Source organism: Anomaloglossus baeobatrachus, chromosome 1 (assembly GCF_048569485.1).
Source record: "Anomaloglossus baeobatrachus isolate aAnoBae1 chromosome 1, aAnoBae1.hap1, whole genome shotgun sequence".
In the NCBI taxonomy this organism is placed as follows: domain Eukaryota; kingdom Metazoa; phylum Chordata; class Amphibia; order Anura; family Aromobatidae; genus Anomaloglossus; species Anomaloglossus baeobatrachus.
The window spans coordinates 890697589-890723216 of record NC_134353.1 but is presented as its reverse complement, the minus strand read 5'-3'; the positions used below and the strand labels follow the sequence as shown (position 1 = coordinate 890723216).

General features: G+C 43.5%; 1 protein-coding gene across 1 annotated transcript in view; it reads right to left on the bottom strand.

Annotated features, from left to right (window-relative positions):
* The window catches only part of HCN1 (hyperpolarization activated cyclic nucleotide gated potassium channel 1), a 599929-nt gene that overhangs the window by 432246 nt on the left and 142055 nt on the right, over positions 1–25628 (bottom strand). The window contains exon 2 of the mRNA XM_075326734.1: positions 21759–22182. Coding sequence (XP_075182849.1) covers positions 21759–22182 — 424 coding nt within the window. The remainder of the gene's footprint in view (positions 1–21758; positions 22183–25628) is intronic.

Sequence of the window (25628 nt, the reverse complement as noted above, 5' to 3'; positions counted from 1 at the left end):
CATCAGCTCTAGCTTAATGTGAAGTAGAGTCAGTAGAACTTTAGTGAGATCAACTAAACATTTCGCAACTATGTTCTTCAGTCCAGGTTGCAAAGATGTTCTCGTTAGCCAACTTTTTTGGCTCCAGTGATGAGTCCTATCTCAGCTGTCCCATTCACAGAAAAAAGCATTGGGTACTTTGTGTGTCCTCTTTGTAACCCAAGGATCATAGAGAGAACTTTAAGATCACCACATATTGATTATCCTTGACCCTCATAGTTACGTTTCTTGAGAATAAAGTCTAAGTCAAGTGCACAGAATGGCTCACAGGTAGCGATGAGCGAGTAGTGAAATACTCGAACTTGCTATACTCGTAACGAGTAGGTCCTAATACTCGGATACTCGTTACGAGTAGCGAGTCCAATGCAAGTCAATGGGAAATGCGAGTAATTGTCTGGGGGCTGAGTAAAAGGCCACGGGGGGGGGCTGTAAAATAAAGAATACAGTTAATAATAAACATTGTCATTATACTTACAGGTACCGCAACGCGTCCTGCAGCCTCTGTCTCCCACCGCTTCTGTTTCCAAGTCCGTTCATCGCTGTGCCGCACGGTAAACAAAGGACCTTCCGTAAAGTCATAGCATGTGACCAGTCACGTGTGAATGTTGTATTATCTCATTGGCTACAGACCGGTCACATGACTATGACGTCATGCTAGGTCCTCTCAGTGCATCTCGCCTAAGCATCTCAGTACGCAGTATACTCGGCGAGCGCCATGTACCGGCGAGAAGCTCGGGCACATGCTCGGCCCCCTGTCCCTGCATGTCGTCGTTCTTTACAGAGTCAGCCCACATGCAGGGATAAGCTGACACAGCTGGTGAATAGCAGCCGTGGGGATCAGGTGATCGGAGATTACCATTGCTACAGTAACCCGCTCTTTAGGTTACTATGGCAATGGTGGCAGCGGTGACGTCACGGCTTACCAACCCGCAGCCTTTGCTCACTCATTGAGTTATTAGACTGCACGGGGAGGAGCAGCGTCTTCCTCCCCGTGCATTCTGATATAGCAGAGCTAGATAGCTTGAAGAAGACAGAAGATCAGGATTGTGGAGGGGTGAGAGGGAGTAATAAACATTGAGTCCGTAAGTGTGTCTGTGTATTTCTTTCTAATAAAGTGTGTGTATTTATTTCTAATAAAGTATTTTTTCTCTGTGTGGTGTCTTTTTTTAACCCTTTTTTGGAGATTGTTAATGGCTGGGTCAAACTTGGCCTGACATTAAGAATCTCGGGTTTTATACCAGCTGGTAAAGCAAAGCTGGTATTAACGACTTATTACCTAGCGTGCTACCCGGCACTAGGGCCGCTGGAAGAGATGGATACAGCGCCAGAAAATGGCGCTTGTATGAAAGCGCCATTTTTTGGAGCGGCTGCAGACTACAATTTGCAGCGGGGGGGCCCAGAAAGCTTGGGCCACTCTGCGCTGAGGATTCCAGTCCCCAGCTGCCTAGTTGTACCTAGCTGGACACAAAAATTGAGCAAAGCCCATGTGTTTTTTTTGTTTTTTTTTTTAATTACTTCATTTAATAATTAAAAAAAGGGCTTCCCTATATTTTTGGTTCCCAGCCGTGTACAAATAGGCAGCTGGGGGTTGGGGGCAGCCCGTAACCTGCCTGCTGTACCTGGCTAGCATACAAAAATATGGCGAAGCCCACGCTATATTTTTTTTTTAGCTTTTTGGCAACAAATGTAAAAAAAGGGCTTCCTTGGATTTTCCATTGCCAGTGAAGGTAACATCAAGCACTGGGGGTTAGCAGCCAGTAGCTGCTTGGACTACCCTTAGCTAGCAATAGAAAATGAAGCAAGAGCCCACACATTTTTTTTTATTTTTTTGTTTTTAAACAACTAAAAAAAAAAAAAATGGGCTTTCCTCTATGTTGATTGCCAGCCAAGGTAAAGGAAGGCAGATGGGGGTGGCAGCCTGTAGCCGTCCGCTTTATGTGCGCTGAAAAAAATCTACAGGACCCGTAGAAGCGCCTGGTCGACGTGAAATGGTCGTTGTCTGAAGACCTCTCCCTCACCGCTCCCCCTCCTTCGCTATAGCATCGATTCATTCATTTTTGTATCCTGATGTGAAAATAATTTTTTGGACTGAAGGCTGAGTGCCCCGTGACTTCCATTTTACCTTGCAATCCCATAACGTACCCCTGCCCAGGAGATGTGGTATGATCAGACCATGTCACTGTACGGTCAGACACGGCCATTACCTAGTACATAGCAGGGGCACATATATAAGATCATCTCAGCATAGGAACATTATTTTTAAACACCAGTTGTGGAAATTATTTTTATTTCAAGATCTATTGATTAAAATGTACAATGTTTGTGATACAACCCCCTTTTAATATCGGGTTGGTCCCCTTATTCAATGGTCCCCATAGCCACTGCATGTAGTAACGCAATACAATTATAGTGACAAATCAAAGAGAAAAGTAAATAATTTACAAAGTTTTTAATGTTGAAAACTTTTCCATTGTAGTGACAAAATCAATAGGCAGAGAAATCATCTGGCCCGAAGCATCATCTTCCCTGCCGTGCATGGATCATTTCCAAGAGGTGCAGCTTCTTACCCCTCAGCAGTAAAACACAAGCAGCGCCAACCCCTCAAAGCTCAGCCACCCACAGAGAAAGCTGAAACCACAAATCTTTCCAGTGCGTATTTGGACTCTCTGGAGGTTTGGAGTGATTATTTGGGTTCAGCTCGGCTGGGTTCCCTTTCTAAGATCTCCATGTAATTAATTGAAGAGGCAGGCAATATTCTATCTGAATATATCATTAGAAGAGTGCAACCAAGTCTAATGGGTGGTCGTCAAGAATCTGCTCAGTATGTGGTCTTGGAAAATAAATGTTGTGTATATTTCCAGTGTATGCCTCATGACGGTAATAAATTCAGATTATGAGGAGATTTGATGATGCCTAATTGCAATCTTAAATGGGTATTGTCAAGTTTGGAAGCTATCCTCTTTTCATGGGAAAAGGGATAACATCCGATCATTGGAGTCCAACCACTGCCCCCCTATCGATCCCGATTACTGAAATATCTGAAGAGTTTTGCAAAAATGAATCATGGGGCCACTCAATTTATTCCTAATAGGACCGCCAGAAATAACCGAGCACTGCGCTTGGCTAGTCTTCGGGACTCCCGTAGGAATTAAAGGATTGATCATTGCTCCATTCACAGAGGTCCTTCAAAGCCTCAGTTCTCGTGATCTGTAGGGGTCCCAACATTCAGACCCCCCCAGTGATCATGAGGTTATCTCTTAACCTATGGACAAGGGATAGTTTCCAACTTGAGAAAAGCCCTTTCAATTTTTACTTAGAAAATAATTCCCCCACACATAGTATATGTCCCTACACATAGTATAATGGTTGCAACAGCTTCTATACATTGTATAATGCCATCCACACAGTATGATAACCCCCACAGCCCTCAACACACAGTATGATGGACCCCAACTACCCTCACCCAGTATGATGTTCTCCGCAGCCACAACACACAAGGATGATGCCCTTACAGCCCCCCCCCCCCCCAATATAGGAAGGTGTGTAACTCCACACACAGTAACATTCCACAATATATAGGAGGAAAAACGCATTTCGGATCTACGTGTTCTTATTCATACAAGGAATAAGGACATGTAGATCGAAAACACGATTGTGTATTAACTTGGATATTCCTTCTATTGCATTTTCCTGCTTTTATGAAATTAGTTGTTTAAGGGAATTTCTAATAAATCTGGATTTTACGGAATTTGGATGCAGGACTTTTTCCCCCTTCTATATTACTTCTCAGCTGACATAACTGTTATCTGCTGCATGGTTCCATGAATGGATGGGTGAGCTGATTCCTAAACATCTTTTTTTTGCCTTGATGCCACAATATATAGTATATGCCCCCATACACAGTTTGACGGCCCCCACTGCCACCCAAGCACAGTATGTTAGCACACATAGTTCCTCCACAATATGTGATGCCTGCAGCTGCCCCACACGCACATGCCCTCAAAGCTGCCAACACAAAGTCTAATGGCCCTCACTGCTTCCCCCACAAAGATGACCCCAAAGCCCACGACACACACTATGATGGCCAACACAGCTCTTCCACAGTATGATGGCTCCACCATCCCCTCACAGAATATGATGCACACTAAAGCGGTATCACACAGTATAATGGCCCCTCCACCCCTTGCACAGTACGATGTTGTGACAGTGGGGACGATTGGATATAAAATAATATGAAGCCAATCGTCGCCCGAAGTCCGCCGGGCAGATGACAAGACCGCTACGGAACTGGAGGACAGACACAGCAACTAAAGAAAACCCAAATGTGAATTAAGGGGATGTTTAATTGCACACCACAACGTATAGCGTGTCCCTGTTAGCTTCAAGGGAAGGCACACGTCAGACCGAAAGATAACCCAGTTAGCGTCACTGGGAAACCAAGGAGGAAGACGCTGAACTGGTCACATGCATAGAGGGCACGACAGATGGGTAGGATAGCCCGGTTAGTGTTACAGGTAACAGTCTGCCACTGGCACTGCAGACTAACGGTCAAATGCGTAGAGGGCATGTCAGACTGTGTGGGATACTCAGTTAGCGTCACTGGGCACCCGAGGTCTGGAACACACACACACACACAAGTCTGCTACTGACACTGCAGACTACCGGTCATGTGCGTAGGGGCACATCAGACCATGTGGGTCACCCAGCTAGCGTTACCGGATGCCCAAGGACTGATAGGACAGAGACTGACCCTCACTGTGCCAAGACACAGGTGTACTGAGATACGAATACCTGGTACCGTCGCCTAGCCCTGATTAACTCTGTCCTATCCACATACACACACCTGCCACAAACACTGCAGGAAAGATGGCGCTGGAACCCAAACATACATGCACCACAGTCTGCTCACTGAGCTGCAGCAATAGACAATGACGCTCACGCGCCAATGGGCGTGGTTACGAGCCTTTTCTAGTCTCCTCCCTGCCATCAGGCCACATGGCATGAGGTAATTGCGCCGGTTGCGGCTATTCCACGGCCGCCACGTCACTGCTGATGTCATGCCGACCAATCAGCGACCGCCGCGTCACTGCTGACATCACTGACGGCCAATGAGCAGTTGCCAGATTACCAGTGACGTCACGCACATGTGTGATATCGGTAATCCTGCACTTAGTGCCTGGAAAGGCTGCAGGAACCCGCGCATGTGCGGTAATGCTAAATGAGCACTTAGACTCAGAACGGTGAATGACTCTAGCCACCTGATGCCTCTCAGCCAGACGCCTCGAGCGCTGGACAGGTGGCGCTATGGAGTCAGCTATCCCACTACAAGAGATAGGGACGGGACCTGATCGATTCGAGGCTTGGGGAACCCCGAACCGTAACAAATGTCTTCATAATCCCCTGCAGAAGTGCTGACTGACTGAAAAAGGTCCTTCCCAAAAAGTGCCGCTCCAGTCTGTACAGTGTGTGCCTGCTGCCCTGTGCTTCATTCACCAATCTAATGACATCGTCGTGCCTGTTGCTCTGAGACTCACACTCACAGGCTGACTGGTGGAACAGAGAGCACATGGCTTCCTGTCCCACCTTTATATTTGAATCTATCTGCATCCTGAAGAGGCAGATACTGATTTAGGATGCCAGGAGGATGGGGGCACTGGCATCACCACCCCTAAAGGCTGCTTTACACGGAATTTGTGACGCACATCCGGCCTCGTTAACGACATCGTTGAGTGTGACACCTACGATCGCTCCGCTAACGATCAAAAATATTCTCCTAATCGTTGATTGTTGACACGTCGTTCATTTCCAAAATATTGTTGTTGGTGCTGAACGCAGGTTGTTTGTCGTTCCTGAAGCAACACACAACGCTATGTGTGACACCCCAGGAACGACAAACAACACCGTACCTGCGTCCTCCGGCAATGAGGTGGGCTTATCGTTAATGCAGCTGGTCTCCGCCCCTCCGCTTCTATTGGCGGGCCGCTGTGTGACGTCGCTGTGATGGTGCACGAACCTCCCTGTTAAAAAAGAGGTTATTCTCCGCCCACAGCGACGTCGCTAGGAAGGTAAGTATGTGTGATGCGTCCTAGCGATATTGTTCGCCACGGGCATCGATTTGCCCATGACGCACAAATGACAGGGGCGGGTGCTTTCACGGGTGCTAGCGATGTCGCAGCGTGTAAAGCGCCCTTAACTCTCAGACCCTATAGCAGCAGTATGGAATGATGTTTTTAGTGGTCACCAACTGGCAAAGGCTAATTTCTGTCACATATTATTATTAACGTTAAAGGAAACTGGAGTTCTTAGAAATAATCCATGCGAGCATAAGCAGAAAATTCCCATTCCTTGTATTATGTAACTGATCTAATCAGATCCACAACCCATGCACAGAAGAAAATTATAATACACATAATACACAGAACTTCCAAAATAATTGACAAATAATAACAAAAAAAGTAGATTTGTAGCAGAAATTTCTGTGAATGTCACATTCGTTTGAACATGGTCTGCAGAAATCTTTGTGCTCGCTGCCAAAACGGCTCCATTCAGATGAATCAAACTGATTTTCATTCACAGAAATTCCTGTAAAGTAGCTGATACCAGCCAAAGCAGAGACCCAGTTTGGCTTTTATGAGGGACTTTGCATATTGTTCTCCAATGGAACATTGCTTTGAAAATAAGCTGGGTACTCTTCATTTGTGCCAATATCCACTGTGCGCAAAAATCTCTTCAGATTGCTGTCAGTTGACAAGTTTACCTTTTTCTATGTTTGCATGCTGGGATTTGCAAGCCTGATAGCATAAAAATCAGTGCCGGGATTCCGATAATGAAACTTGGACTTTTATTATGTATGTGTCACGCTAGGTACAGCGAAGTACCAAGCAAGTGGCGAAAAGGAAGGGAAACCTTGTGTCTAGGGAAGGAGGAGATGGTGACTCCTGACCAACCCTACTGCTGGTCCCTGGGGTCTCTGACCACCCTAGATAGGTTTCGCCCCTATGCGCTCAGACTAATACCTGAGCCTAGGTATCCCTAGCGCTGGACCTTAAATAGGAAACAGATGGGATGAGCTCTTTGTCAACCCCACTAAACACTATAGAAGACACAAGGAGGACACATGGAGGGAAAATGTATGAATTACTTATCCATAGATGACTCAGGCAGAAGTTCATCAGAGCTTCAGGAGCGATACCACAGATGAGTACAAGCCACCTGTTTGCAGCCAGAGCTTGAATAAGCTGAATAATATCCCTATCACAAGTCCAGGGAAGATTGGAGTATTTAAACACAAGGGGAATACTGATAATTAGCAGCTGGACAGAAATTTAGCTCCCCTGGTTTCTAAGGGGAAGAGACAAAAATCCAGCAGGAAAGCTACTAATAGCAGGAACAACAGAAAGTCAGTTAGCATTTGAGCAGCCAAAGGCTGTGACCTTCTATTGCCAGAAACCACAGGACTGTCTGTCACCCGTGATACACCCGTGACAATATGTGGCGGATCAATACAAGAATTAAGCACGATCATTCAATGGGGACAATCCGTGGCTTTGATACATAGAATAAGCATAAATACCGTATATGCTGTAGTTATTAAAATCTGCAGTATACTCATTGTTCCTCGCAGATTGGTTTTATTTTTTCTGTATGTGAATGAAAATGTAGCGGATTCTGGAGTAGAAGCTGACACTAAATTCTGCCAAAATCCTAAACTTATGAATGTTGCCTTACAGATCTGAATAAGCGCTCGTATCCGTTTCTAATTTATCTAATTAGATAAAATTTATTGAGGGAACCTGTCAGTAACATTTATTTTTTAAAACCATCAATATCATTGTGTAGCCCTTGTGATGTAGCGACCACCAACGTGGTAAATGATCGCTATATGTCACAGTGGAGAAGGTATCTGCGATATCTAGACGAGAAAGGTTGCTATGGGACTTGTAGTCCACAAAGGCTTCTTGCTACACATAAGGGTCAGGTTCCCTTTAATAATCCCAAGGTGCTCTGTGGGTGTGGCTCGAGGGGTTAAAGCAATCCAGTCTCAGAACCTGGGTGGAGTGTGTCTAGGGCAGTCTAGATAGAGACTAGCTCCAGACGTCCAGTGGATGGACTGGAAACAAGTGAGAGCAGGGAACTCTGAGTGTGTCTAGGGCAGTCTAGATAGAGACTAGCTCTAGACTTCCAGCGTGTGTGTGCTGGGAGAGAGTGAGAGCAGAGCCGAGAGCTCTGCATGGAGCAGCCTGTGTGGAGTCTGAGCACAGGGCTCCGATATTCAGTCTGAGCCGAGACTGAGGTGAGTGCAGCCAGACCAGGGCTGTAGGGCCGAACCTCTCCTGGAGGAGACACAGACCCGTGGTCTGCAGAGGGCCCTGGGGCCGCGAGGGAACCTCAGCTAGAGGTGTCTGCTACCAGGTGCCAGAGAGTGAGGAAAGTGGTTAAACTTCCACTATGAACTTGTAATAGAGTCTGCTCTGCAAGCTGCAGAGCCGGAAGCCTGGAAAAGCTCCAGGCCTGCGTGGGGCGCTTATAAGTTTGTGGACCCTCCTGGAACAGCCGAACGGGCATCGTAAGACCGTCTCCTACGGCAAGGGGTGCCTGTGTGACGGTGACCCGTATGGACGGTGCATAACCCGGCTGTGTTCCGGAGGAATTTACATGTACAGCGAGGACAATAAAGCTGTTTGGATCGGACTATTTGAGTCACGGCGTCTTTGTAGTCCTGGGGGACCCCCACCCCGCTACACCCTTTAAAAGATAAGTCATTCCTTAATAACCCAAAAGCACTGCTTCAATAATGAGAAATCACATTTTGAAGTTGCGTCTAAAGGCCCCTTTCCACACTGCAACATCGCTAACTACATCGCTGTAACGTCACCGGTTTTGTGACGTAATAACGACCTCCCCAGCGACATTGCAGTGTGTGAAGCACATCAGCGACCTGGCCCCCGCTGTGAAGTTGCTGATCGCTACAAATCTTTCAGGACCATTTTTTGGTCCTTTGTTTTCCGCTGCGCAGCATTTATCGGTGTGTTTGACACCGTTACAGCGACTTCGTTAGCAACTTCCCTTTCAAATAGCTGCTTTCACATGTCCCCAATGACCAGCGAGGTCGTTCCGCAGGTCCGTATCGCTGCTGCGTCGTTGGCCAGGTCTGCCTGTTTGACAGCTCACCAGAGACTTTACAGCGATCCCAGCCAGGTTGGGATCGCTGGTGGGATCGCTAGAAAGTCTCAGTGTGTAAAGGGTCCTTACAAGTGCATTGGGGCGTGACGATGCACTTCCAGCTTCTCGATCTCAAGCTGTGTTTCATACCTAGCAGCCCTTTCCACTGGCTCCTTGATGGATCACTGGCCGTGTACTAGATCAAAAGCTTTGTACATCAGCCAGGAGAGGGTGTTGTAAGATGGGGAACACACCGTGAGACTGAGAAGCTAGAAATGCATCGTCACGCCTCAATGCACTTCTACATGCAACCTCTTCTTGCTAGTGGAGTAGCTTTGGGGTCAAAAACCGATTGGCTCACTTATACTATAGAGAGAGTAAAAGTCACTGATGTTTTACTTTATAAAGAGTAACCATCTTTTTAAAAAAAATTCAGTCATAAATAGAACATAAGAATAATAAGAATATAAGCAACTTTGTTTTATATATATATATATATATATATATATATATATATATATATATATATATAAAGAGGGAGAAATCTGATTCATATTTTCTACAGGATTCAGCTTTCAATCTTGAAAACATAAGTAAAATGTGTCTTCAGTGAATACAGATTTTCCATTATGAGATAGGAGATTTAGGCGGGCTTTGCACGCTGCGACATCGGTAACAATGTGTTATCGATGCTGCAGCGATAGTCCCGCCCCCGTCGCACGTGCAATATCTAGTGAAAGCTGCTGTAGCGATTATTATCGCTACGGCAGCTTCACACGCACATACCTGCCGTGCAACGTCCCTCTGGCCGGCGACCCGCCTCCTTCCTAAGGGGGCGGGTCGTGCGGCGTCACAGCGACGTCACACGGCAGGCGGCCAATTGAAGTGGAGGGGCGGAGATGAGCAGGATGTAAACATCCCGCCCACCTCCGTCCTTCTCATTGCAGCCGGGAGGCAGGTAAGGTGAAGTTCCTCGCTCTTGCGGCTTCATACACAGCGATGTGTGCTGCCGCAGGAGCGAGGAACAATATCGCACCTGTCGCTGCACCGGCATTATGGAAATGTCGGAGGCTGCAGCGATGATACGATAACGACGCTTTTGCGCTCGTTCATCGTATCATCCAGGATTTACACACTACGACATCGCAAGTGACGCCGGATGTGCGTCACTTTCGATTTGACCCCACCGACATCGCCCTTACAGTTGGTGCACATCAGATTCTATGGAGAGGAAAGAGGATGGAAAAGGGAGGAGCTAGGCATTCTACTGCAAGTTCTCCTGAAATGACAGTTACATTTAAAAATGGATCTGCCATTTCAGGAGAACTTGCAGCAAAATGTCAGTGTCAGCCTCTAGCTCCTCCTTCTTCTCTCCTCCCCATAAAACTTTATGAGAAGCAACTGTCTCAGTAATGGTAAAATCTGTATTGTCTGAAGACGGATCTTACAGATTTTTCCTGTGAATTGAGAATGAATGATCAGTCCTGCAGGAGAAAGGAGCAGACCTCTCTGATAACATACATTACAAAGTTGCCTATTTTCATGTGTCCTATTGATTTATGAACTAATTAAAACAATGTTTACTCTTTAACGAAAAACTACCAAAAATAGAATATTTTAATTTTTAGACTCTTTTATTTGCAGATATTTTCTAGTATAAAAGTGCTTATCTGTAAATTGTAAGTTACATTAATAAAGTACTATATAATAGTACGGTATATAAATGTTAAATGAATTGTAGTAGACCATGTGCCCTTGTTCTCTTGCAGCCGCTCCATCATGTCCCTTTTTAGGTCCTCAGTAGAGTGTCTCCTTTGATGGCATGTGACCATGATCAACGTTTGAAGGTGGGTTGGCCCCTTTCAGAAGCATTTTCTGACCTTTCGGACCATTTCTGACCATTCGGAAGTTCCAGCATCCAATGATACTCTCTTCTATCTTCTAGTCAACTGACGCTGCCAAAAACAGGCTGCAGAGGTACTGGGACTTCCCAAAGAATTACCACTTCCGGAGTTAGTGGAGACCTCAGTAAGCAGTCAGTGCTTGCTCTGCGAGGGCACTGTAAGTTAAATATTTCTATTTCACTTCCTTATATAGCACCATCATATACAGCAGCTCTTTACAGACATCATCATCATAGTGACCATTAGTACATCTTTGGATTATGGGAGGAAACTGGAGAACCCAGAGGAAACCCACACAATCATGAGGAGAACATACAAATGTCTTGCAAAAGTTGCCTTTGGTGGGATTATGCCTCTCTTTAGGGGGTTGTCCAGGACTTTAACACTTATAGTCTATTTTCAGGATTAGTAATTAATGTTAATTGCCGGGAGTCCAAGTCCAAAACTCAGCAATCTTGCCGATCAACTGCTTCCGATGCTGCTCAGCTGCATAGCACAGCTTCATCAACAAAATAGTGGTCGTGGCCTGATACTGCACATCCGCTCCCTATCTGAATCAATACGGAACGGATGTCCAGTACCCAAGTCCCAGTCACTTTACATTTGAAGGAGCTGTGTTGTGCAGTTCCGGTGGTCAACAGTACAGGGAACAGCTGATTAGTAGGGTGGCCGGGTGTCGGACTTCAACCGATCAGACATTGATGACCTATCCTAAGGAGAGGCTGTCAATGTTAAAATTGTGGACAATCCTTTTAACTATATGTAATCAAACCAAGCCTAAAAATACACAATTTACTGTTGGACAAGCCCTCTAGGGAATTATGTACATTTTTTGTAGTTTTGTGCACCTGTGTTGATGTGTCATGTAGACAGCAAAAATTACTGGACTTGACTTATTAGACTCCAGAAAGAACCAGGGGCGGATATATCATTGGTGCAGCCTATACATACGCAAAGGGGCCCAAGAGGTTAGGGGGCCCAAGAGGTTAGGGGGCCCAAGAGGTGAGGGGGCCCAAGAGGTTAGGGGGCCCAAGAGGTTAGGGGGTCCAAGAGGTGAGGGGGCCCAAGAGGTTAGGGGGCCCAAGAGGTTAGGGGGCCCAAGAGGTTATGGGGTCCAAGAGGTTAGGGGGCCCAAGAGGTTAGGGTGTCCAAGAGGTGAGGGGGCCCAAGAGGTTAGGGGGCCCAAGAGGTTAGGGGGTCCAAGAGGTTAGGGGGTCCAAGAGGTGAGGGGGCCCAAGAGGTTAGGGGGCCCAAGAGGTGAGGGGGCCCAAGAGGTTAGGGGGCCCAAGAGGTTAGGGGGTCCAAGAGGTGTGGGGGTCAAAGAGGTTAGGGGGCCCAAGAGGTTAGGGTGTCCAAGAGGTGAGGGAGCCCAAGAGGTTAGGGGGCCCAAGAGGTGAGGGGGCCCAAGAGGTTAGGGGGCCCATTTTTATCTCCAAAACATGGGGAATTGTGCATTTTGATGAGCTCTTGGGCTGGTTCTTGCACAGTTCTGTCTGTGTCCGCCAGAAAGTTAATAGAAAGCTATTGGATAATTGGCACATACATTTTTTGTCATCAGATATTAACTTTAAATCTTAAAAAAAAGACTTTAAAAAATGGTGGTAATAAAGAAAATAAAGAAAAATGAGCCATTCTATGTCATAAACGTATAACATTGGATTTTATTATGAACCCGCGGTTATTCCGTATATAGAGGGAATATAGTCACTGAAATAAAGCAATTCCGATCATTTTCCTTTTCTTTTTTTTTCTTTGCAAAATGCCCCGCGCAGCAGTTAAAATGGCACATTACATATTTATGTTAAGACTCTCGGAATAAATAAAATTTACCGAATGCCACTAAAAAAAGTTTTCTTAGGGCAAAATAAGCCGGGATCTGCAACAAACATAATTAACTATTCCGGCTCCTTATGGCGCCTCCAATAGACTTTACTTTCCCCTCCGGCTATAAATATATCAAGGTCAATCTGGGTGATTCTTCCTGTATGTCATATTACAATGTGAATTCCTGGCTGAGTTTGACAAATTAAAAAGAATATTAAATATAATTTAGCATTTGATTTAATAGCAAAGGTTAAATTTAGCATTTCTGCATAGTGCGCACTACAATCTTATTTATTTCTTCACTCAGTTGATCGTTTAGTTGAATACATTTCCTTGGTCTATTAATCCTCAGAAAAGATGGAATATTTATTTCTAAGAAAGAAATGAAAGTCTATTACGATGTGTTCTCATGGTGGAAATCAACACCGATGGGAGAACCTAATAGGATTTCCAGACAACCAGGAATAGCGGGAATTAGAAACTTCCATCTGGTAAAGGGAAAGGAACGTATTCACGATGAAATTGTACAAAATGAATAGCCTGAAAGGTTGGCACTGGGCATAATGGAAGATGACGTCTAGTTTGCAGCAACAGGACAGTAATTCTCAGGGTAAGAATGTAAAATATTGAGTTTGCCTTTAATTAGGCTGAGCTTTTACTAGTTGTAAGAGGGAAGGAGTTAAAGGTGGCTTTACACGCAGCACCTGCCCCCGTCGGTTGTGCGTCACAGGCAAATCGCTGCCCGTGGCGCACAACATCGTTAGGACCCGTCACACGGTCTTACCTGTCTAGCGACATCGCTGTGGCCGGCGAACTGCCTCCTATCTAAGGGGGGGTTCGTTCGGCGTCACAGCGACGTCACACGGCAGCCGCAGGAAAGTGACGCCCACCTCGTTGCCGGAGGATGCAGGTAAGCTGTTGTTTGTTGTTCCTGGGGTGTCACACGTAGCGATGTGTGCTGCTTTAGGAACGACAAACAACCTGCATCCAGCACCAGCAACGAGATTTTGAAAATTAACGATGTGTCAACGATCAACGATAAGGTGAGTATTTTTGATTGTTAACACTCGCTCGGAGCTGTTACACACAACGACGCCGGATGTGCGTCACGGGATCCATGACCCCGGCGATATATCGATAGATACGTCGTTGCGTGTAACGGGGCCCTTAGGCTTTTGGACCTTGTCATAAGGATGGTGGAGTAACAGGCGGACTGGATTCTGGTGTAAAACACATTAGAAAGGATGTCCACTATAGATTATTAGAATAAATATGGGCCCCCTGGTGTCTTAAAGCAACAGAAAAAAAATATAATAATCTACCAGACCATTGGTGTTTCTCTGTACCTATGCCGATGTCCACCTAGCTGTTTACCTGTGTTCTTTAGCTTCCAGTTGGAGATTTCGCATGACCACTGAAGCCAATCAGCAGCATTGGTTGCAGCGGTGAGGTTCTGTTAGACCTGGATGTTAGAGCTAACAAACCATTTCCTAAGGGGTGAATTGTAGCTGCTGATTCGCAGCAGTGGTAAAGTCATCACGAACGGTCATGTTGTAGAGTATCTTTTTTTTGTCTTAAAACCCCCATGGGCTATTTTTTAATATAAAATGTAGTGGACAAACTTTTTAAAATTGCTTCTTGTGGGACACAAAGCTTAGTGCACCAATCACCAGGATTTTCGTATATAAGCTAAACCCAGTGCTATACTGGCACTATCAGGCTGATTCTATACAGACCTGTAGTGGTCAGCTTGGACATTTAGGTTTTGTAATCCAAGAAAGTAAAGTTTATAAAATTAGCAGCTTCTTGAGTGACAGCAGCTGAGGATCAGATAATATCTGGGGGGGAATTTATAGTTATCCCCTCCCCCTGTTAGAATTAGCATTAGTATTATAGAATCAGTTTACTTTGACTTGCAGGACCTGTGTGAGGTCATACCCATGTAACCAAAAGGGGCGGGGCCTCAGCCAACAAAGCTGATACCAGCTGGTATTCTAACAGGGGGAAAGGAAAAATCTGAATACCCCCAGATATTATCTGATCCTCAGCTGCTGTCACTCAAGAAGCTGATGATTTTATATACTTTACTTTCTTGGATTTCAAAACCTAAACATCCGAGCTGACCATACAGGTATGTAGAGAATCAGCCTGATAGAGTCAGTAAAGAACTGGCTTTAGTTATATACGAAAATCCTGGTGATTGGGTCCCTTTAATGGATACAATGGCACTTTGTATAATTGGTGGAAGTGGTGGAAGAAGGTTGATCTAGATCTAGTTTCTCAACTCCAGTCCTCAAAACCCATCAACAGATCATGTTTTCAGGTTTTCCTCAATATTAGACAAGGAATAATTCCATCACCTGTGCAACATTAATGAAAGCCTGAAAACCTGATTGAGGAAAACATGAAAACATGATCTGTTGGTGGGTCTTGAGGATTGGAGTTGAGAAACACTAATCTAGGTGGAACTAGGTCTTTTTTGAACCTATGTAACTATGTATGGCACTTACGGAACATGCCAAGACTTGTTGGTTATAGTATATTGTATGGATGTGGGTAATTACAAGACACTGACGACCAAAAGGGTAACAATGTTTTGCACTTTTGACTTTCAGGCTCCATATCTCACCATCCACCACAGCTTCGAACGTGTGACTACCTTCATTTTATAGACAATCATCTTGGTTATCTCATCCATAAATTTGTCTTGCAACTATTTACCATATGATTAGTTATACAGATTCTTGTCATGTCACTGCATTGTTACTATTTTGCTCCTAAAAATCTAAATTTAAATGTTTATTATTTTGTTAGCATTTTGTAACATAGTATGTTCAATATCATACTATTTGTAAGTTGAGCTGTTAATCAAGGTTACGTCTATACTTATTAAATACATTTAAAGTCGTTATCCGAGACTTTGACACTAATCACTTATTTTTAGGATAGGTCATCAATATCTGATCAGTAGGGGTGCGACATCCGGTATTCCTGATGCAGCCTCCTGCAATACTCAGTTGCGTTTCCCCAGCCTGAGAATGCCAGCCCACAGCTATCAGGCTTTATCATGGCTTGGAATCAAAATTGGGGGGCTGCACACCATGTTTTAAAATTACTTATTAAAAATAAATAAAAAAAAAGCGTCATGCAGTTCCTCTTATTTTGATACACAGGCAAGATAAGCACACAGCTGGGGGCTGCAGCCTGTAGCCGTAGTTTTTGTCTATGCTGGGTATCATAATATGGAGACCCCACGACAATTTATTTATATATTTATTTTTACCAGAATCTACAGTGACCCCAATACCCCCCCTGTGATTGGTTGCAGTCAGATACTGTTACAGAGGCAGGGGGTGCTGTCCGATTGCAACCAATCACAGATGGCAGGACTGCCAGTGGGCAGGGAAAGCAGTGAATATGGATGAGCAATAATGAGCGGCCGTGGAAGTAGAATGAGTGGCCTGGAAGCAGTTACAGCCAAGGAGACTCGGTAAGTATAGCGCTGCTTGCTTTATTTCTATTTTTCCTATTATTTATTTATTTTTATTTTTTTTCAATTTCCTGAGTTGCCAAATCCAGATCATTAGCTGGAGTTCCCTGAGAATCCAAGGCCCGGGTCCGACACCTGGATACTTCTGAAACTGAACGGATCAGAACTTTTGGAGTCCGGGTCTGCCCATCACTACTGGTGAGTATTGAATTTTTATTATTTTATGATATTCTATCCCTTTAGGCACACTTCTTACAATGTTTGAAAACCCTTTTAATATTCCAGAACAGCTCAGAAAATGACAACTAAGATTGCTTTAGGTATTAAGTTGATGACTGCCAACTTTGCAAAAGTTTTGAGGCTTAAGGCCAATATTACAATTAGTGAACAGAAAGAAGCAAAAAATTAACGAGATCGCAGTGTCAATATTTTTATACACTAGGGATAAAGATCCATTTGGGTGACCTATCTCCTATGCAGATTTTAAAATAAGTGTCATACATTTACTTAATGGCATCAAAAGTTAGATGAAATAAACAGGTCCCCGGGGGGCTCCTAAGTGATGTTTGGCTGACAGAGAATTTACTTAAAAATAATCAATATTTATACTGCGCTTCACTTTTGGGAATTGAGAGATCCCAGATTCTGTAACACAAACCAACAGTAGAAGAATTGTCTATATATCTAGCTATGGAAAGAAGAAAGCAGCACTATATTAGATATAGGACGCCAACTCCGTGCACCTCCACATATATGCAAAAAAGTTGCCAGAATTTCAAAGTAGTAGAAAAAATAAAGTTATTTATATATATATATATTATAGATATATAATATCTATAACATAGATATTTATTATGATGAGGGAGCACTACCATTCTCGGATGCCCGGTACTCATAACTTGTGATGAGGGAGCACTACCATGCTCGGATGCCCGTTACTCATAACTAGTGATGAGGGAGCACTAAAATCGTCGGATGCCCGGTACTCAGAACTTGTGATGAGGGAGCACTACCACGCTCGGATGCCCGGTACTCGTAATTTGTGATGAGCGAGCACTACCATGCTCGGATGCCCGGTACTCGTAACTAGTGATGAGCGAGCACTACCATGCTCGGATGCCCGGTACTCGTAACTTGAGATGAGGGAGCACTACCATCCTCGGATGCCTGGTACTCGTAACTTGTGATGAGGGAGCACTACCATGCTCGGATGCCCGGTACTCGGAACTTGTGATGAGGGAGCACTACCATGCTCGGATGCCCGGTACTCGTAATTTGTGATGAGCGAGCACTACCATGCACGGATGCCCGGTACTGGTAACTAGTGATGAGTGAGCACTACCATGCTCGGATGCCCGGTACTCGTAACTTGAGATGAGGGAGCACTACCATCCTCGGATGCCTGGTACTCGTAACTTGTGATGAGGGAGCACTACCATGGTCGGATGCCCGGTACTCGGAACTTGTGATGAGGGAGCACTACCATGCTCGGATGCCCGGTACTCGTAATTTGTGATGAGCGAGCACTACCATGCACGGATGCCCGGTACTGGTAACTAGTGATGAGTGAGCACTACCATGCTCGGATGCCCGGTACTCGTAACTTGAGATGAGGGAGCACTACCATCCTCGGATGCCTGGTACTCGTAGCTTGTGATGAGGGAGCACTACCATGCTCGGATGCCCGGTACTCGTAAACCAGCAGTTGAATGTGCAGACGGGCGTGACTCATGTACCAAGTATAATGGAAGTCAATGGGAAACTTGAGTATATTCCTGGGAATTAGATCATGGGCCAAATAGATATGATACATCTTTTTTGAATTACTACTAGGATAACCTCTTCTCATTCCCCATATTTACCTCAATTAAAATAAAAAAAATTTAAAGCCATCTCCTGTGCCGATGTGGTTCCAGCAGTGTTGGTGCTCGCTCTCCCAGGGTTCATGTGAGGTTGGGATACACCGCCGACTTCCCTCGTCTCGCCTTCGGACGTATAAGTAATTAACAGGAAGTAGGCGGCTGCCACAGCTCTCACTTCCTCTTGACTGCTTATACATCTGAAGGCGAGGAGACTGAAGCTGGTGATGATTGGGCGCAGGGCTCATGCAATGTCCCAACCTTACGTGAGCCCCAGCAGAGAAAGCGTCAACACTGCTGGAACCGCGTTGGCACAGGAGGAGAGTATAAGTTGTTTTTTTTTAATTGGGCCAAACATGGGGAATGAGAAGTGGTTGTCCACTACAAAAGTTATACAATTTGTCGCAAAAACAATTTAATACTTGTAAAGCGCCATGGAATAAATGGCGCTATAATAATTAATAATAATAATAAATAATAATAATAATAATATAGTGCATGGAAAAAAAAATCTACCCTAATGTATGATTTTTTTTAAATGATAGAAGCCTGTGGGTGGATGAATGGTTGACAGAAGTCATCCAGCAAACGTAATTGTCACATGTTTGTTTAGCATTTTGTGCCATACACAATGGAACATGGCGGTTTAGAAACAAGTTGTTGGAAACCTGGCATAATCAAAAACCTATCTACCTGCAGATAAAGGGCGTTATAACACTATGTAGCATCTTATGTTATGTGCTACAATGAAATTGTTCTATTCCTTATAATGGAATATTCTTTCAAACAGTAGAATCATTATGATCAGGAGGCATATTTTTATGCAGTTTATAGCTGGATGGAATGGTCATTCAAATAGGGGCATGAGTGCAGTTACCCAACCTGGGCGCTATATTGACTTGCTTGCGTTGACTTGCTGTGCAGTTCTGCAATCGGATATATCCTGCCGCCGCCAACATCGGGAACAGCTGATCAGTGGGGGTGACGAGTGTAGCACCCCATTGATCTGATATTGTTGTCTTATCCTAAAAGTACTGGACAACCCCTTTAACACTAGAAGTCCCACAGAGAAGTCATTTAACATTTCTATCTTTGGAACCCAGAGACGGGTCAAGCGACCTGAAGGATTTTAGCTAACATCCTATAATCACCGTCTTTTGTTCTGTAATTAAGGCCATTACTGTCGCACCACAGGAGGTTGTTGCTTTCCATTGAGTTTAGCCATTTAGTTTCTAGTTACTTCTATTCAGTTTATTGTATTTGTCATTTGACCCTCTTTCGGGACTTCAGGGGGGAGCTCGAAATTTCTGGGACTTCTAGTGTTAAAAAGGTTGTTTGCACCATATCCTGTTTACACAAGGGGGATGTGCTGTTGAGAACAATTTCATGGAAGGGTTTCCACATACTGTATCTACAACATTTTTTTCTATGCCTACACTGATAACACCGATGCAAAAACTGTATCAGTTCTTATCCAGATTTTTTACCAGTTTCTTCTGAAAACCTATGAGCCGGGTCAAAAAAACACAACACGTAGAGCTCTCTGATCCGGTTTTTTAAAGGGTTTGGGTCTGGATGAATGTCAATAATGAACCGGATAAATGTGAACAATCGTATAGCAAACTAAGAGATCTGATATGATCTTCCATCAGTTTCCTTCGGGTGTTTCACAGCCACGCCAGAGCCAAATGTGTGGAAATCTGACCTGAACCAGCAAAACAATCTGGTTATTGAACAAACATTTTGATCATTCGCAAGCTAATTGCTGCCATGTTATCACAAGCCAATGATTGGAAAAAAGTGATTTCTTTGGAAGGCTGATCATATGGTGCCATCCAGAAATTGGAGGCATTTCACAGCTATATGATATATAATTAATATCTTTCCCCCATCTCCCTTAGCTCCTCTACCTGATCTATCTATTATAATAAATAACATCACGCTCTCTCCAGTACCCAAAGTCTGTTACCTTGGAGTAACACTTGACACTGCCTTGTCCTTCATACCATATATCTAAGCTATCACCATCTCCTGCCATCTCAAACACAAAAATATTTTTAGAACCTGTCCTTTCCTCAACTCCCAATCTACGAAAATGCTAATACATGCCCTCATAATCTCCCACCTTGACTACTGCAACATCCTCCTCTGTGGCCTCTGTGTTAATTCTCTTGCATCCCTCCAATCCATCCTTAACTCTGCTGCCCGACTGATTCACCATACTCCTCAATACCACCTCACTTCTCCCCTTTCTTCAAATCCCTTCACTGGCTTCCAATTTCTCACCATATTCAATTCAAACTACTAACACTGACCTACAAAGCTCTCCATAAGCTGTCTCCTCCATATATCTCCGAACTAATTTCCCCCTACACTCCAACACGTAATCTCTGATCCTCTCGAGATCTCCTTCTCTCCTCCACACTTATCCGTTCCTCATTCAACCACCTACAAGACTTCTCCCGAGTATCCAGTCCTCTGGAATTCCCTGCCTCAACACGTCAGATTATCTGCTACACTTGCAAGCTTCAAATGGAACTTGAAAACCTATCAGTTTAAGCATGCTTACAGTCTTCAATAATAACCCAACCGCCTCACCACCACCGGAACTGCCTCCTCACTACAGCCGGAGCAGCCGCATCACCACCGCCAGAGCTGTCGCCTCACTATTGCCAGGGCTGCCGCCTCACCATTCCCCCAACTGTCTCCTTCCCAATATCCTATAGAATGTAAGCCGGCAAGGGCAGGGTCCTCCTCTTTCTGTACCAGTCTGTCTATTGTACCTTGTATATGTATTTTGTATGGAACCCTTTCTCATGTATAGTACCATGGAATCAGTGGTGCTCTATAAATAAATAATAATATTAAATGGCAAAAATCAAATTGATCTTTTGAAGGTCCATATCACCAATTCACAAATAAAATTATCAAATTGCAAATCAGCAAGAATTTTTTTTACAAAAAAATAATTTAACAATTAAAAATTGTTTAATATTTATATATTTGAAATTTTATAAAAACTTGTAAAATATAAATTTATACAAATTCATGAGATGATTTATAGATTTATTACCATTGTAGCCTTTTATGTTGCCGGTCAGTGGAAGTAGGGCTACTAGAAAAGCTGAGCACAGCTGCACTACTGTGTAACTCTAACGTCAATAGAAGTGAATGAGAGTTACAGACACATCATGGTAAGGCAAGGTATGCTTATCCATAGCTCATTATTTTCCATGGAAGTTACATATACAGTGTACCACCACTACGTTTAGCTTTTTTTGTAGCCCAACCTCTGCCCATGCCTAGACACAGTTGTTCCCATCTTAGGCCTGAAAGGCTGAAATAGGAAATAACCTGTTAACTAAAGGGTAAAAATATTAAAACAGTAAAAAAGAAACTTAAAAGAAAACAAAAGCATAATAAAAAATAAAAAAAATTCCCAAATAGGCAAAAATATTGACTTGAGTTGAAATTTCTTACCTCTTCCCACTGGTGAATGTATCTAATTAATCTTGAAAGTCGTAACAGGCGCAATAAACTGAGAATTTTTGTAAATCTCACAATGCGTAGTGCTCTGGCAGTCTTATAAACCTCAGAATCCATGCCTTTCTCGACAATGAGAAAGATATAATCCACGGGAATAGAAGAGATGAAGTCAACGACAAACCAACTCTTTAAATAACTCATCTTTATGACTTTGGGATCTAGTATTATTTCAGAATTGTCTTCAATGACAATCCCAGTCCTAAAATTCATGAACAAGTCAAATAAAAAAACAGTGTCGGAGGCGACGTTGAATATAATCCACGGTGTTGTTGTCTGTTCTGTGAAGAAGGTTATCCCGACTGGAATAATCACAAGGTTCCCCACCATCATAATCAGCATTATTAGGTCCCAGTAAAACCTGCAAAAAAAAATCAAAATACCAAATAATTAGCAGGCAGAGATTACATCATGTACTTCCTCATTTAATTTGCATGATAATAGCAAGGACTGAATTCTGCGAGAATGCATTATAATGAGTCATTCTCCTCTCGGAAAGTAAAGTCTTCCACATTTACAGTCTTTGTGAATGCTGCAAATTAGTGGATATTGATTCAGCTCAGTCTCATTCAAGTACATAGAAAATACAGTAATAATAGTAAGAGTATATGCGTTTTGTTAGGGGCTCATTTATTCCTCATTTCTTTATGTGTTGCAGTCAATGCATTGAGATCACAAAACACAACTCCATTTTTTTCATATTTTGCATCATATTTCAAATAAAACTCAAAAGTATATAAAGAAAACTCCTCTGTGTCTCAAATTTAGCCATATCACATGTCGCCTCATCACTGTCCTGTGTGGGGCTGTAAGACAACTTGCTGCAGCAGGAGCCTCCCACTCTGGCTTGTCTACAAGTAAGTATGATGGACTTGAATCAGATAGCAGCAAAAGATGGAACTGATCACCAACAGATTGATCTGCGTGTTCTCTGCACACAACCCACTGGTGCACCTATGATCCTCTGCGTCTCAGAATTTCAGTCATATCACATGCCTCCACCTCATCACTGTCCTGTGTGTGGCTGTAAGACAACTTGCTGCAGCAGGAACCTCCCCCTCTGCCTTATCTACAGCTAAGTATGATGGACTTGAATCGGATAGCAGCAAAAATGGAACTGATCACCAACAGATTGAAGTGCATGTTCTCTGCAAGCAACCCATTGAGGCAAACCGTGATCCTCTGCGTCTCAGAAATTCAGCCATAACACATACCTCCTCATCACTGTCCTGTGTGTGGCTATAAGACAACTTGCTGCAGCAGGAGCCTCCCCCCTCTGCTCTGTCTGCAGCTAGTTATGATGGACTTAAACTGTTTAGCAGCAAAAGATGGAACTGATCACCAACAGATTAAACTGCGTGTTCTCTGAACACAACCCATTGGTGCACCCGTGATCCTCTATGTCTCAGAAACTCGACCATATCACATGCCTCCTTGTCATCCATGTCCTGTGTGTGGTTGTAATACAACTTACTGAAGCAGGAGCCTCCCCCCTCTGCTTTGTCTACCGCTAAGTATGATGGACTTGAACCGGATAGCAGCAAAAGATGGAACTGATCACCAACAGATTGATCTGCGTGTTCTCTGCACACAACCCATTGGTGCACACATGATCCTCCACGTCTCAGAAATTCAACCATATCACATGCCTCCTTGTTCTGTGTGTTGTTGTAAGACAACCTACTGAAGCAGGAGCCTCCCCCCTCTGGTTTGTCTACAGCTAAGTATGATGGACTTGAACCGGATAGCAGCAAAGGATGGAACTGATCACCAACAGATTGATCTGCGTGTTCTCTGCACGCAAACTATCAGTGCGCCCGTGATCCTCCGCGTCTCAGAAATTCAGCCATATCACATCTCCTTTTCATGACTATCCTGTGTGGGGCTGTAAGACAACTTACTACAGCAGAAGCCTCCCCCCTCTGCCTTGTCTGCAGGTAAGTATGATAGACTTGATCCGGATAGCAGCAAATGATGGAACTGATCACCAACAGATTGATCTGCGTGTTCTCTGCATGCAACTGATCGTGGGTCACTGATGGATTGCTATGACTGCTGAAAACCTCTGTGCCTATAAGGCTGAGTTCACATGTCCTGCAGTCATCCGTTTTCACAAATCTGTTAGAGATCTGTTTGCAAAAAAGTTGTGCAAACCCAACTTATTTGTCCGTTGCTGGCTGGATCTGATTTTAACATGTGGAGTCTATGGACAACTGATCCGTTAAAGTATTGCTGTTTATCGTCCATTTGCAATGGATACGATAACGGATTGCTATTTACAGTCCATTTGTAACTGATCCATTAGAAAAATGGAAATAAATGCAAGTACAACGGATAGCTAAATTGCAATCCGTTCATGTATCCGTTCTCCTTTGACTACTATGTTAAAAAAACAGATCCATTTCCCAACGGATCTGTTCTAATGGATGATTGCAGGACATGTGAACTTAGCCTGTAATTACAGAGCTCCTTTGATGCCCTCCCTGTTGCCAGTCTTCAAAGGAGACTGTGATTTTTGCTAAATGCAGTAGTACTCTGTATAGCGCAAACGATCAGATGATAGGTTGTTGTGCTTTAAGGGAACTAACAAGTACAGTGCAAAGTTAAAATGTTGTAAAAAAATATGAAAAATAACCAACCTAAAATTTTAAATCACCCCCAATTTACCCCATTAAAAATAAAGATAATACAAAAATGTAAAAAAAATACTTTACATATATGTGGTATTGCCATATTTAGAAAAAATATAAAAAAAAAATCAAAATTTAAAAATACTTAAGTAAACACCCAAAATGGAAAAAATTCAAAAACGCCAAAATTACATTTTTTTGGCACTGTAATACCACAAAAAATTCTGTAACAAGCGATCAAAATGTCATATCTACCCCAAAATGGTATCAATAAAAATGTCTCACCCCACAAAAAATAAGCCATCACACAGCTCCCTCGATCAAAAAATGAAAACATTAGGGGTCTCAGAAAATGGCGACACAACCTCACAATTTTTTTTTTCACTAGTAAAATAAAAAAAAACTTGGAAATGTTTGGTATCACTGCAGTCGTACTAATGAGGAGAATCATATCGCAAGGTCATTATTACCACACATTGTACACCGTAAGAATAATTCCCCCCAAAAAAATTCAGATTTGAATTTTTTTCACAATTTTTCACCACTTGAAATTGTTTTGCCGTTTTCCATGTGATAAAATGATATTAAATCAATTTTAGCATCTCTAGTGAGGAGGACGACTATATTTCTGGGTTAATTTAATAACTGATTTCCAGCTTTCGTGTTCCTTTTAGGTTAATTCGAGACCAAGGCTCCTGATTAGGTTTTTTCAATTGTCAAAATAATACATAGCTATTATGCTGTGACTTTGCTGAGACACTAATTGATAGGAAGAGATCAAGATCTGGTAAGATTTTTTTATTTTTTCTGGTGGCAGCACTTTATTTTCTAGGTCACTATCCATTTGCTAACTGAAGTAAACAAAGCAATCAAGAATATTTTAAATAATTTAATACTTTTACAATATGATTTATATTGCATATATTAACACTGTACATTAGGATGCAAAGGATTGTCCTCTGCCCAATTACCATTTAGAATTGCTTTGAATTTGCAGTTGTAGTAAACTTAAGGGTGCTTTACACGATGCGACATTGCTAGCGATAGCACCCGCCCCCGTCGTTCGTGCGACATTTGGTGATCGCTGCCGTAGCGAACATTATCGCTACGGCAGCGTCACACTCACATACCTATTCAGCGACGTTGCTGTGACCGCCGAACAATCCCTCCTTCAAGG